Genomic DNA, 13,607 nt, shown 5'->3' on the forward strand with positions numbered 1-13,607 from the left:
CTGTATAACGGGATGTGGCTGTACTCACAAATAACTCATCGCATTCAAACTCATGTTAAATGGGAGTCAGCACACACCTGTCATTATTTGAGGTGCCCCTAGATAAACCCTAATTTAAGTTCAGATGTTCTAGTCGGCTTTTGCTGGCGTTTTTGTTTTCCGCCAAACACCTGGCGGTTTTGCGCTAACTCTGACCGGTGTTTGTAACTTTTCATAATGCCGTTCAGCTTGACAAAGCCCCCAGTTTCAGTTCAAGAAAAATAGTCTCAAAGCATGATGCTGACACCACCTCTGATTATATAGAAATAATGTTCCGCTGTTCAAGGAGGCTTTTCCAGATTTTTTTCTAGCAGAATCCTGACTCCTGTATCGACCTATTCTAAATTCCGTGCTTATTGACAAATATCCCAGTTCCATCTGAATAAAAAAGAATAAATCGGCCTCAGAGCATGAAGCTGCCACCTCAATGCTGGTGATAGGCAATGTTGTGTTCTTTGAACAATGCCCAATGTTTGGGCAACCTTGTATTTATTTCATTTTCTCACGTCTGTAGGAGTCTTTATTTAAAAAAATAATGTTGATTTGGAATATAAAACGGAACGTGAAATATTGGGGAGAAGACTATACAGAAAAAATGACACAAAACCCTTACGATACACTCTTTTTCCACCAGGTGGCGGTAATGTTCCTCAATTACGTTTGTTATGCACTATCTGAGGAAGTAAGGGACAAAGACGAAAAAAGCAGTAGGTGCTGCAACGATGGAGACACTTTAGTCATTTGATCACGTAGACAAGTTATGCCTGGTTCAGCCCTACATGAATTGAACCTTTCTTGCTGCAGAAAATGAGATGGCGGGAGGCACTCCAACAATGACTTTTGATACGTACTTGGGGGAACTCGGTGGCGTTATGAACGTAAGTTAAACTAATTAGCCCGTTAAGTCATCACAGCATCGATGTTAACTCACGCTATCTTAGAATTGCTTTTATTGTCGCGTTGACATACTCTGTATTATGCATCGTCCTATATAGTCGGCGGCTAACAGGAGCTAACGCAAAACGTCTGTTGACAAAATGTGGAGCTCTCATCACAGTTAACTATTTTAATATTAATCATTACTTTTCGAAAGCGTGAAATTAATTATTTATTGATCATGTTAGGGTTTTTATTGTTTGTTTATGTCCAAGTGTTGACTGAGCACGGAGGCGTCCATCTTTATTTTCCGAACAGCCAATCGTGAAGCTCTCGAAGCTGACGTCATTTAAACGCAGAAGTTGTGTTAAATTAAGTTGGGGGTGGGGGGGGTTTGCTGGTCTGTGTAATAGTTTAATTGGGATGGATAGTTTGTTCAAAATGCCACCCCAAAAGAGTTCCGTTCATAATAAGCCAAAGCGAACAAACATAATGAGGACCATAGAACTAAAAAAAGAACTTATCGCCAAATTTGAAAGTGGCACACGGGTGTCCGACCTGGCTATTCAGTACAATATGGCCAAGTCCACCATATCTACTATTTTGAAAAAGAAAGAAGCCATCAAAGCTGCCGATGTGGCAAAAGGAGTTAAAACACTTACAAGCAGGAGGCATTATCTAATGGAAGATGTGGAGAAGCTTCTGCTTCAGTGGGTCACAGAGAGGCAGGCAAGGGGTGAAAAAGTATCCGAGCCAATCATTTGTGAGCGTGCAAGGCAGCTGTACAGCGACCTGACTCGCCACAGCCCTGGAGACAGCACAGATGACTTCAAGGCGAGCAGGGGCTGGTTTGAAAACTTCAAAAAGAGAAGCGGGATCCACTACGTGGTCAGAAAGAGGCAAACTCTTCGCGCAGATAAAGAAGGTGCCAAGAAATTTGTTGAGGAATTTCAGTCATTTGTCGGGTGTGAAGGCTTTCTACCCCAGCAAGTGTTCAACTGTGATGAGACAGGACTCTTTTGGAAGAAAATGCCCAAGAGGACTTACATCACACGGGAAGAGAAGAGCCTCAGAGGACACAAGCCCATGAAAGACAGGCTGACTTTGCTGCTCTGTGCTAATGCTACCGGGGACTGCAAAGTCAAACCTCTCCTTGTGTACCACTCGGAAACACCGAGAGCCTTTAAAAAGAACAATGTGCAGAAAAACAAACTAAGCGTAATGTGGAGGGCCAATCCCAAAGCGCTTGTCTCTCGACAGTTCTTCAGCGAGTGGTTCAAGGAAGTGTTTGCTCCTAGCGTGGCGGAATACCTGACAGAGAAGAATCTTCCACTCAAGGCCCTTCTTGTCCTGGATGCTGCGCTGGTTCATCCGATGGGGTTGGGAGAAGACTGGCGAAGCGACCACGACTTCATCACGGTGAAGTTTTTGCCACCGAACACCACAGCTCTGCTCCAGCCCATGGACCAGCAGCTCATCTCCAACTTCAAGAAGCTCTACACCAAGGCACTTTTCCAACGATGCTTTGAAGTGACCATGGAGACCAACCTTACTTTGAGAGAGTTTTGGAAGGACCACTTCAACATCCTCCACTGCTTGACCATCCTGGAGAAAGCCTGGGAGCAAGTCACCAGGAGGACGGTGCAGTTGTCCTGGAGGAAGCTTTGGCCAGCCTCCATGGTGCCCAGGTTCTTTGAAGGCTTTGAGCCGGATCCCGCTCTGGAAACTGACGTGGTGGACGAGATTGTGTCACTGGGCAAGTTCATGGGCCTGGAGGTCGACAGCGACGACGTGGAGGAGCTGGTAGAAGAGCACACCCTGGTGCTTTCCAACAACCACATCCAGGACATTCAACAGCAAGGGGTTCCCAGGGACGTATCTTCCGAGGAGGAAGACGCAAGCTGGAACGACAACATTCCCACAGCGGAAATCAAGGAGCTGCTGGGCTACTGGGCCAAGACGCAGAGTCTAGTGGCCAAGTGGCACCCGAGCGTCGCCGTGGTGAAGAGGAACATCGCCCTGTTCGACGGCAACGTGGTGGAGCACTTCCGAGCCATTCTGAAAAGTCGCAAGAGGCAAGCGGGTTTGGACAGCATCTTCTGCAAGGAAGAATCCAATTATGGGAGCGGCAGCAGTGTTAGTGAGCTTCAAGCTTCGATTAGCGGAGTAAAGAGAAGAAGGAAGGTCTGTCCGCTGGAAGGCGACTTGGCTCAAGCCTTTACGGAAGAGGACGCACCTTCCATGGAGTGACACTTCCCCCTTCATCATCATCATCATCATCATCATGTTTGTTACTTACATGACTGTTAAGAATATAATTATGTCTATAACAGAAATTCACGTGTGATTTTTTTTTTTTTAATGGGAACTGTTTAAAGGTCAAAGAGCATCCTGGAAGAGATTGCTTTTGCCTTCAAAGGCGTCCACCACGTGGACTATTGTATCTATTGGATAGCAGAACCTTCACAGACCCTACCAGTAGATTATCTAAGCACCCGGTCTGGCCACTCAAATTGACCAGGAGTCAGTGACTCCTCCCAGACTGCTTTTGAAGGACATCCTAGCCTCAGAACCGAGGATATTGATTCTGCAGAGAAGGACCAGAATGCTCCATTTAAAAGTACAGGAACGGAGACCAGGATCAGACTGAAAGTGATCCCTCTTGACGACCAGGCCAGACATGGAACTCTCGCAGAGGTCAAGATCTGGAGCAGAGACTGAAGAATTGTCTCAACACTTGGTAATTGTTTTAAATTCTTCATCACGTGCCGGTGGTTCTCAAAATGTACTCAAACCTAAAAAAAAATAAAAAATCCTCAGCTCCCCCAAGTTTCGCTATCGTGACCAAGAGAAGTTGTAATAATAGGTCCAAAGGTTCGTTAAAAACAAGGCAAAGCTTTTCCTCCTAAAAAGTATATTAATCATCATTGTAGGCCGCTGGACATTACGCACAGTTCGATGGAATTTAAAATACATTTTTGATCGACTCCCTTGATGTATTTGCAGACTTGGACTGGACCTGGCGAGGAATTCTGCTAACTTCCGGCAATCTTCCCCACTCGCGTATGTTTCACGTCCCCCCCACCCCACCGTTGCTCTGATTGGAATTGTTCTCTCATTTCTTACTCCCTAATCACAACAGACAGATTAAAAAAATAGAAATTAGTGGACTAAATGTCCACATATGACATCCGTGTACAGTATAGAGATTCAGGAGTGAAGGCGGAGTGATTCGGAACACAGCAGCTGTGTTGGGAGTCATTTTTGAGGGGAATTTTGGCTTATTCTCAGGACAACATTTTGTGTAAATCAACAAGGAGATATATATAATTTTTTTTCTGTGTGTGTTTTGCTTTGCAGAGTCGCTGACCCGGGTCCTGTACCACCTTCACCACCACTTCTAGCATCATAGATGACAACAATTTGAACTGTTAGTCGTAATAATATGAACGGTGGTCCACAACGGTTTTTCAGTGTTCCAGGAAAAAAATCCACCAGATGCTGAACCTGAATCTTAATTTTAAATATTACTAAATGTTTTGCTTTACTGTACTGTACTACCTACGGGATTATCATTACAAAAACCTGATGTGCTAGAGAAAAAAATTAGGTCAGATTCGGAATCAGTCCCAAAAAAATTAAGATCGAAACGTTTGTAAATTCATTTAAAATGTAGTAAAAGTTGACTGTTATCAATGAATAAGAGAGTCTGATTTTACTTTTTTTTTTGTTTGCTCACACTTCATTTATACTTTCTGGCGAATGAAATGACTGACGCTAAGTACGTGGACCTGTGGATTTCGAATAAGGTGCTCTTGGAAAACAAAAGAACGAAATGTCCACGAGTACGCGTCTCCATTTGGCGCATGCGTGTTGTAGCGCCACCCGATAAAGAGATGCAGTTCTCCTTTGCCTCGACAGGCGGCGACGTCCCCCTCCCCTTCCAGTAAACATGGCGGACTGAAGGAAGCTGAATGCGAGTTACAATCAAAACAATTGCCTACAATGCTTATTTTCGGTGAAATGTTGACATTTGTCGCAGTGTTACAGCATATGCGGTTATTGTTAAAATATTTCACATATTAACTGCGTTGCTCAAATTTCCGAGTGGGGGACTCGAACCCACATGTTCAGATCGGCGCATCGTGGATCCGGACGCGGATAGTCAGCCTTCGCCACCCCAAAAGGGCGGACGGAAATACCACCGGGTGAGTCTTAAACAATAACTGTATTCGGCGGATTTTGAAATGCTTAAGTGGCATTGTGTGTCGACACGTACAGCATTTTAAATCAGGACATTGTCGGCGGCCCGGGAAGTTAGCATTAGCCGTGAGGTGCTAACCCCGCTTGCGTGACAGGGCATGCCTGACGGAAAGAGTAAATGAAAAGTAAAATACATATGTTACTTCTTATTATAGTTCTATTTTTTGAATGGAACCATTCAGAGGAAGGTTGAAGATGCCAAAATGTTAGATCGATGAATGGTATTTGGTTTGCGAATCTGAACGCATACCCCCAGGATATTATTTTGACCTCACTCATACATTTTAAAGATGTACTCTTACCTGACTTACCTACCTGGTATTGTGTGTATTAAAGTGCAGAAACCTTGGCTGATGTAACTCTATTTTCCCAAAAAGTTTGCCTCGAACTAATGCAGACCTGTATCCCCTTATCAGCGGCCACAACATTAGGTACAGTCCACTGACATATTCCAGTTGCGTAAATACAAGTATTGTTTTTAAAATTGGGACCTGCATTGGAGCTTTTTAGGTCGTCAGCATGATGGACAAACGATAAGGATGTCTGTCTCATAATTCTGTGGTGCCGGGTTTGTAACCCAGCCTTCCTACGTTTGTCTGTGTTTTACTGGCTTGTTTTCAAAACAGCTGCACAGCTGACTTGAAAAGACATACATGACGGAACATCTGAGAAGATAATGGTAAAGGAAACGGTGCCGGAGGATGTTGCTAACCCTGAGCAAGGTTTGAATATTCAGAAACAATTTGCCGTTTTTAATGATTCATCCTTTTCAGAGGATAAAATAGTTAAATATCAATTCCAGACACGCAGCTATCTGTATACAAACATTAAAAAGTGAATTTCCTATATGTCCCCATGAAAAATTAAATGGAGTGATGACATCGCTCCCCTCACAGGTCAAAAGACACCATCCAATTCCTCATATGATTTAACGCCCAGCTCCAGAGGTCGGCAACGCAAAAAGAACTCCAGATATCTTGACTATGACACCAGCGAAACAAATGAGGACCCAAAGGACAAAGAACTGCTGGCGAGGAAACCCCAGGCTGTGGCCACAGTGGCAAAGCCACCCGGGAAGACTCCTGGCAGGAAAGTAGGACGGCCAAGAAAGGTTCCGTTGGAGAGTGCAGACGTCTGCACGTCACCTCACGTGGCTAATGGGAACCTCTCGGCCCAAGCGAATGTTTCCCCCTCACCCGTCACCGAAGGGTCTTTGGAGAATGGGACGCCGAAACCAAAGAGAAAATACGTGAAGAAGCAAATCGTGAATGCAGAGCTTGTCGCACCCAATGAGAACATTAAAGAAGAAGAAGAACCTGAGGAGTTGCAACCAGGAGGACGCCCAAGGAGGACCGCTGCTAAAATGTGAGTCACGGCTCTGACAGTGTGATAACTTGTGATGGCGAAATGAAGTTTATTTAAGCATTGAAACTTTCCAGCCAGTTGGTTTGCACCTGGTTCAAAGATTCTTAGCGCTTTGTTTGCTTTGTGGCCTCATCAAATGGTCAAGAAGACCACACAGTAAATATACAGAATGAAATAAGCTTGAATGAACCAATGATCTCCATCTGCACGGAAATAAAGAAATAGCAAGTCCGGGCCTTGCTTGATGCCAGTCTGTGCTTCTCATGACAAAAACATTTTAGGGCAATGAAGTTCCTTCACTCGATGGTGAAAGAAGAGTTCACCAAAGATTCCAACGTGACCAGTGGCGTCATCTCCAATCCAGCGCCGGAAACTACAGAAGAAAGAAAGTCTCAAAGTAAAAAAGGTACGGTGAGAAAATACCACGTGTTATGGACATTTTTCTTTTTATAAACAAATGTATTTTGATGCCCCACTAGGCTGCAAAGGTCGTAAGAGAAAATATTCGGATAGCAACGCTTCAGAAGACGAGGACTTTGTTCCGAATGTTGAGGAAGCCGAGGTGGAGGAGGAGGACGAGTATGAAGAAGAAAATGAAGAAGAAGAAGAGGCCACCGTCAATTATCGGGATGAAAAATACAGTGGCAGCGTGAGTACGTTTTTGTCTACCTCTTTGTAGCCCTTTGAACAGGAAGTGACCATATTTGGTAAATGACAAAATGTTCACCATGGTCTGAATTCTGTGCTTTTGCGTGACACCGTTTAGATTAGATCAAAAGTTCATTTAGTTTCTTTTCTCCTCCAGGCCGCTCGAATCCTCAAAATACCCGCCCTCATGATCGGTGCGATTTTGGAAACCGTCAACAGTCACAAGAAATTGTAAGTCTTGATTGTCTCATCTTTATGATCCCCTTATTATGCCTGAAAAAGTTTTTTTTTGTGTGTGTTTTGTAGCTGTGACGAGCAACTCAGCAGCTGGGTTTTTCCAGAGTGGCTGCCCTCCTCTCGTGTCTGGCATCGAGTGCCCTCCAGGTGCTTCACCGTCTGACAGCAGCCGTATTGTTTAGTTTTTTTTTTTCCCCTCACAATTTGCAAAAGTAACGTCATGTTGCCGTGTGTTTTCCTGCAGTGAACTGGAGTCCTATCTACCTCATGAGTGTGTCTCGGCTGCTTTCAAAGTGTCCCGGGACGGTTGTGACGAGGAGGCGCCGTTACAGAGACTCAACAGGTACGATGTTTCCATGCAACTGCGTACTTGCGCTAATCTACAAACGACACCATTGATTAATTACCTCATCAAATGCAAACGGTGGGCTACATCTTTGCCCCCCCCCTTTTTTTTTCTTAACTGGCTATGGACGTGCGCTAACACACTCCCCTATCGCTGATTTCCATGCAGGATAACCATCGCTAATTAACTATTTCTACACATTTTCTGGGCGTTTTGTGCAGGTTCGAATCGTCACCCGTCCACCCGCAGTGCTGGGACATGCATTTGTATACCGGCGGGCCGGTGTGGGCTATGGAGTGGTGCCCGACGCCCGATAATGTGATAGCCTCGCAGTACCTGGCCTTGGCCTGCCACAAGGACATGGAGGACCAGCATTACTCTCACAAAACCTATCCTGGAACAGCGTTAGTGCAACTGTGGGATGTGGGCACGCTGGAATACAACACCAGGTCTGGGTTTTTTATCAAGCTTACTATGAACTTTTAATTTTTAGAGTTTCCTCGAGATACTATGAACTTTATTTCTTGTATTGTGTGGCCATAGCTAATTTTTTTATTCTTTCATTGTGGTCACTATTTTAACCCGCGCAAAAATAATGAATAAAATCCCAGACCCGGTGGTCGACTGGATTGATCGAGGATGTTGGCCTCACAGCGCAGAGGTGCAGGGGTTCGATTCCGGCTACGGCCTTCCTGTGTGGAGTTTGCATGTTCTCCCCGGGCCTATGTGGGTTTACTGCGGGTACGCCAGTTTTCTCCCACATTCCAAAAACATGCATGGCAGGCTGATTGAACACTCAAAAATTGTCCCTAGGTGTGAGTGTGAGCGCGGATAGTTGTTTTTCTATGTGTGCCCTGTGATTGGCTGTCAGCAGGTTCAGGGTGTAACCCACCTACTGCCCGAAATCAGCCTGCATAAGCTCCAGCACACCCCAACAACCCGTGTGAGAATTATGCGGATCAGAAAACGGATGAATGGATTTCATGTCTGAGACTCTGTATTGATGGGACAAAAATCTTGATCATTTCCTGTTTATGTCCAGGCCAGACTCCCAGCCGGCCCTGGCGTACGGCCTCGTCCTGGACCGAGGTTTTGTCTGGCACCTCAGGTGGTGTCCATCAGGAGGCTGGGAGCCGCCCACCTCCCAGAAGGAGGTAAGAGCAGGTGTTGGGAGTTCCGTTGTTTGAATAAACAGTCCACATATAGAGTAAATACATCCACGCATAATGATCAGAATGTTTCTCGTGATCTTCTCAAGGCTCCTGTGCTGCCAAGACTCGGTCTCCTGGCCGTCGCCACCTCCACGTGTGTGGTCACCATCTACAGCCTCCCCCACCCCGTTGCCCTGCGTGGCAGCCAAAAACACCCAGACTCTGGTCAGTCACAAAAGCACTCCGCGGTACATGCGCGATTACATTTTCCCACCCATAGGAAATATTGAAAATACATGAAGCAATTATTTAATAAGATACATGAAGTGTTTTCGGAAAAAAAAATGAAATATATGAAATTATGGCTGTGTGTGGGCCCCACACTTACCACATTTGATTTGCCTATACCGCAGTGCATCTTTTGTCCAGCAAAGGGCAGTGTTGCCCACGCTTTCAACTGTCAAAATTTAATTTAATTAATTTTTTTGTTTGCTCCTAGCGTGTATGAAGATTATACATCTTCATCGTCAACGTAAAGATTAAAGTACATCGTCAATCACACGCAGGGCCCACATCACATATTCAATGAACTGATTCGCTCGGGGGCGGGTAGAGCGTTACTCTGACGACGTTTAATGTCTCGGGTATTTAACGGTGTGCCGATTCGCGTTTAGTGTCGCATTTGTGTGAATGCATGATGGCGATATATATTCAGCACAACACTTAGGATGTAAAGTCAAAGTCAGACATTTTTAACCTTTTTTTCTACCCCTCTCCCCTCCCTCCTTCCTTAAGGGCGCGTTGGCCTTTATTTTCCATTTTATTTCGTAGAAGCGGGTCATTGAGCGACTCCCATCACCTTGCCGCGTCCATGCGTAGCTTACGCGCATTAGCTTGACTCCATAAACACACACGGAGAATATTACACTCTCCTGAATTAATGTCCTGAGAGAGAAAGAGGGAGTGAGAGAGAATATCTGTCAAGTCGCTCTCAAGTTTTGTCATCATGTCAACACGAACTGGAGAGAGTAGACAAGGCGGGGCAATGACATCCTCGTTGCCAAGGCGTCTTGTAACTCATTTGCTGGGATTTGGGATCAGTTGAAAGCGGTCTGATGTGAAGTGTGTGGGGGTCCGACGCGAACGCGCAGCGATGTTCACGGCAGATAATTACAAAATGCTTTTGTCCCAATGAATGAATGAGGCGTGACAGCAAGGAGGAAGGGAGGCTGGGGGAGGGGGGGCGGTGTCAAAGACAAAAGGCGCAAGGCAGCTTTGGAGTAATTGACTGCTCCTATTACCCCCCCCCCCCCCTCCCATCAGACCAGGATCTATAATTGAAATGACAAAGAAGATGCATTATATGGCTGGTTGTTCGAGTTGCAAAGCTGTGAAATTTACACCGCTCCTCTCGCCAGCCTTGTCAGTCATTCCGAACCAACGTGCAGCTACACGGCACGTTCACATGGCAGAGTTTAAAAAAAAAAAAAAATGAAGACTGTATTTTTCAACATTTGACTAAATGTGATATGTATTTATTGATTTAATTTTCCGCTTAGTAGGCGACGCCAGCCAGCCAGTCTGCATTTACAAGGTGAGCGAGTGGCAACTCTTGTTTTGATGACGCCCTATTTCCAGCTCTTGACGTCATCGCCCGTGTCCTTCCCCACACAGCCCGATCCTGTGGTCACCCTGAAGCTGGGCTCCTTGAACGCTCCTCGCCTGGGGCGCAGTGGCCAGGTTCTGTCCATGGACTGGCTGCCCGTCAAACCGCATGACATCATCGCCCTCGGCTTCTATGATGGTAGAGTGTCTCATCATTTTATTTTATTTTTATTTTTTTAATCTGAGCTGGAAACTGCATTACTGTTGTGTCACTCAGTACACAGACAGAAGTACAATTTTTTTGGGGGGGGGCAACTTCCATGCGCCTGCGGCATAACAGCTAAAAGCCTCTTCACCATGTTTGCTTTGAAATTATGGCGACATCAACTACATGAAAATAAAGTCTTCTTGTGGGCCCCCCCCCCCCCAAAAAAAAACATTACCAATTAATGAAGCTGTATTTGTCTGAAATGTTTTCTCTCTGTCAAAGGTATGGTCGGTTTGTGGGATCTGAACACCAAATCTGCATTGTTGCGCGTCCAGGAGTCGCGCGACTCTCCCAGCTTGCTGCCGTACAAATGCTTCCATGCCCACGAGCACGCCGTGCGAGCGCTCCGATTCTGTCCCGCCAGCAGGTAAGGACGACCTCAACGTGATGGGCGTCGTACGTGCCGAATGCGATGGCATCAAGAATCCGTGCTGTCTCGTGTCAGACATTTTGTGGCGACAGCCGGGGAGGACCGCCTCCTGAAGACGTGGGATCTGCGCAGGCTCTACGGGCCAATCACGGTGCAGAAACGTTCCCTGATTAATGAGATCTGCTGGCCCGCCAATGCAGCAGGACTGATGTGGTGCCAGGACAGCGCCTTTGCAGCGTAACACCCTCATTTTTTTTTTTTCCTGTCATGTGACTCCTTCATATATACTGTACATGCTGAAAAATGTCCTCTTACAAATATTGTTAATCCATATTGGTTCTTATTTTAAAGAATTTTAGCTTGAAATATACATCATAAATATGAACAAGATTTGTTTTTAAGATGGCATTCGAGGTAAAAGTGAAAGTCTCATTGATGAGCATTAAAAATGACATTTTTGATCACGAATGTGACTTTTTTTTTAATAATCAGGAACCAATGTGTCAGGTTTTGTAAAGGATTGACATTTAAGGGTTATTTATGAAAGTTGAGGTAACAATTTGAAACGCATTATGATTGTTTTTTTTTTTTGTGAAGAGAAAAAAATTAAGAGCCAACATTTATCCTAAAACAAAGTCATTCAATAATTTGTTAATAGTTTGACAGCTGGATTAAAAACATTTTTTGTGTGGTTTTTGTTTTTTTTCATGTGAAGCATTGCCATTTTAGGTTCCTTGAACGAAGTATGTACACCATGCTTATTTTTGGACTTGTGTTTATTCACATTTATCTTGTCTCTTTCTTCTCCAGCAACACAACAAACGGAGTCCATTACTGTGACCACCTAATGCACTCTTACTATGCTGTACCCCGGATGACCACCGTTTGGGTTTGTCCTCTTGTATTATTCATATTTCATATGATTATGTCAAAGTCACTGATGGCGTCGTGGTACACTCACTCTCCTGACAATGGGCAGCGTGGGATCGGTTCTCACTTGTTCATCTCTCAATGTGCCCTGCAACTGACTGGCGACCATTTTGGGGTGTAGTCACCTGGGACAGGCACCAGCAAACTCCCCCACGACCCTGTTCAGCCGTGTTGAAAATGGATGGGTGGATTATGACGTCATACAGCCCACTCATGATTTCCTCTCTCTTGTTGCAGTCCATCTCGTACTCTGATTGGCTGAACGCTTTGTTGACGTCAGACATGGTCGGCGACGTCATCCTCTGCATGTTACCGCCCTTGTTAGACGGCGCGCAGTACGTCAAAAAGACAGTGGAAAGGAGATTTGTAAGTTGGCCGCTGCGCATTTACAGTGGACCCTCCACTCCCGTTTGTCGCGGATGATTTGTTACAGACCCACCATCTAATTTTTTTTTGTCCTCAGCCTGTCTACTTGACGTCGATGGAGCCTCACGAAACCACCGCGGAGGCTAACGGGGATGAACAGGAAGTGCGGGAGCATGAGAGGGAGGTAGATGACCAAACGGCGGGAGAAAGAAGTCATAGCAGCGGCAAGGCTGACATCGAATCGATGCCCAGCGAGTCGTACGAAGAGGCCAAGAGGAAGTACTACCTTCACCACGCCGACAACAACATGGTAGGTCCAGAGAAAACCGCATCGTGTGACACCTCATCTCCCGCTATGTAACTTAAGCAGTTGAGCACCTTTCTTCACATGAATGGTGATCTGAAGCATTTGCGACTTGCAGTTCGCTAGCTGCGCCCAAACCCCCCCCCAAAAATGCTTCTTCTCTTTGGCTTTAGAGCGCCTCGTTGTCTGTCGAGAGTGGGCGCACATCGCACACAGAAAGGTAGAAAAGTGATAGTGGGGGATTTTTCTTTGAACTTATTACTTTATTTTAAGTGAACTGACTGAGTTTCAGTTTGCTGTGGCTGATGATTTTTTGGGAGGGTGGAGGGGGACAAGTCTTAAGTTGAGTGTTAGGAATGAAGACATTTGCTGATGAACTCTAATGTTAAGATTTCCAATGTCTATTTTGTAACAAGTTGTTTGTGTAGTTAAGAATATCAACACCCGTTTTGGGGAAAAGTCCTGGAGTGTTACGAATTCCTCTAAAATATTTGTGAACAATTTTAGTCTCGTGCTGAATAAAAATCCCACCAAATTTTATGGGAAAAATCTTAGTGTAACCAATGCCATTAAAAAAATATGTAAATATTTGTTAAAATAGCCGCCATTATTTTACTGCTGAAAATATAAGAGGAGAGGACAATTTCCATACAAATAGCGTTAAAAATTCCACGCACAATTTTAGGAAAAAACATAATGGTGTTTTACCTTTGTTTTAGCAATAAATCCATGTAGAGGATTAAGAATTCCACCCAAATGTTGGGGAGGGGATACTGTACTCTTAAATTCTAACACCTATCTAAAATTTGTGACTGGCCATAACAGGATTGTTCAGAGCA

The 13,607-nt window shown here is 45.0% G+C and overlaps 2 protein-coding genes across 5 annotated transcripts in view; both read left to right on the top strand.

The window, feature by feature from the left end:
- The window catches only part of gtf3c2 (general transcription factor IIIC, polypeptide 2, beta), a 28,174-nt gene that overhangs the window by 12,841 nt on the left and 1,726 nt on the right, over positions 1 to 13,607 (top strand). The window contains exons 1-19 of one of the 4 annotated variants that reach the window (XM_052053585.1): positions 4,850 to 5,123; positions 5,805 to 5,900; positions 6,075 to 6,543; positions 6,825 to 6,949; positions 7,023 to 7,192; positions 7,349 to 7,422; positions 7,498 to 7,575; positions 7,673 to 7,771; positions 7,996 to 8,223; positions 8,817 to 8,928; positions 9,033 to 9,150; positions 10,485 to 10,519; positions 10,600 to 10,729; positions 11,021 to 11,165; positions 11,244 to 11,405; positions 11,979 to 12,057; positions 12,336 to 12,464; positions 12,562 to 12,774; positions 12,942 to 12,988. In XM_052053585.1, the coding sequence (XP_051909545.1) occupies positions 5,855 to 5,900; positions 6,075 to 6,543; positions 6,825 to 6,949; positions 7,023 to 7,192; positions 7,349 to 7,422; positions 7,498 to 7,575; positions 7,673 to 7,771; positions 7,996 to 8,223; positions 8,817 to 8,928; positions 9,033 to 9,150; positions 10,485 to 10,519; positions 10,600 to 10,729; positions 11,021 to 11,165; positions 11,244 to 11,405; positions 11,979 to 12,057; positions 12,336 to 12,464; positions 12,562 to 12,774; positions 12,942 to 12,988 (2,459 nt within the window). In that variant the 5' untranslated portion in view covers positions 4,850 to 5,123; positions 5,805 to 5,854. Of the gene's footprint in view, positions 1 to 4,849; positions 5,124 to 5,804; positions 5,901 to 6,074; positions 6,544 to 6,824; positions 6,950 to 7,022; positions 7,193 to 7,348; positions 7,423 to 7,497; positions 7,576 to 7,672; positions 7,772 to 7,995; positions 8,224 to 8,816; positions 8,929 to 9,032; positions 9,151 to 10,484; positions 10,520 to 10,599; positions 10,730 to 11,020; positions 11,166 to 11,243; positions 11,406 to 11,978; positions 12,058 to 12,335; positions 12,465 to 12,561; positions 12,775 to 12,941; positions 12,989 to 13,607 lie in introns of those variants that run through there. The other 3 variants (XM_052053582.1, XM_052053584.1, XM_052053583.1) reach the window with 3 other exon arrangements.
- On the top strand, positions 1,597 to 3,165 carry LOC127592661 (tigger transposable element-derived protein 1-like). Its single transcript, XM_052053599.1, has one exon. It carries the CDS (start codon positions 1,597 to 1,599, stop codon positions 3,163 to 3,165), a length of 1,569 nt encoding a protein of 522 aa, XP_051909559.1.

Source organism: Hippocampus zosterae, chromosome 19, assembly GCF_025434085.1.
Source record: "Hippocampus zosterae strain Florida chromosome 19, ASM2543408v3, whole genome shotgun sequence".
In the NCBI taxonomy this organism is placed as follows: Eukaryota; Metazoa; Chordata; class Actinopteri; order Syngnathiformes; family Syngnathidae; genus Hippocampus; species Hippocampus zosterae.

Bases quoted from the DNA above. Each gene is read 5' to 3' on its own strand.
- LOC127592661 (XM_052053599.1), top strand. From the start codon at position 1,597: ATGGAAGATGTGGAGAAGCTTCTGCTTCAGTGGGTCACAGAGAGGCAG.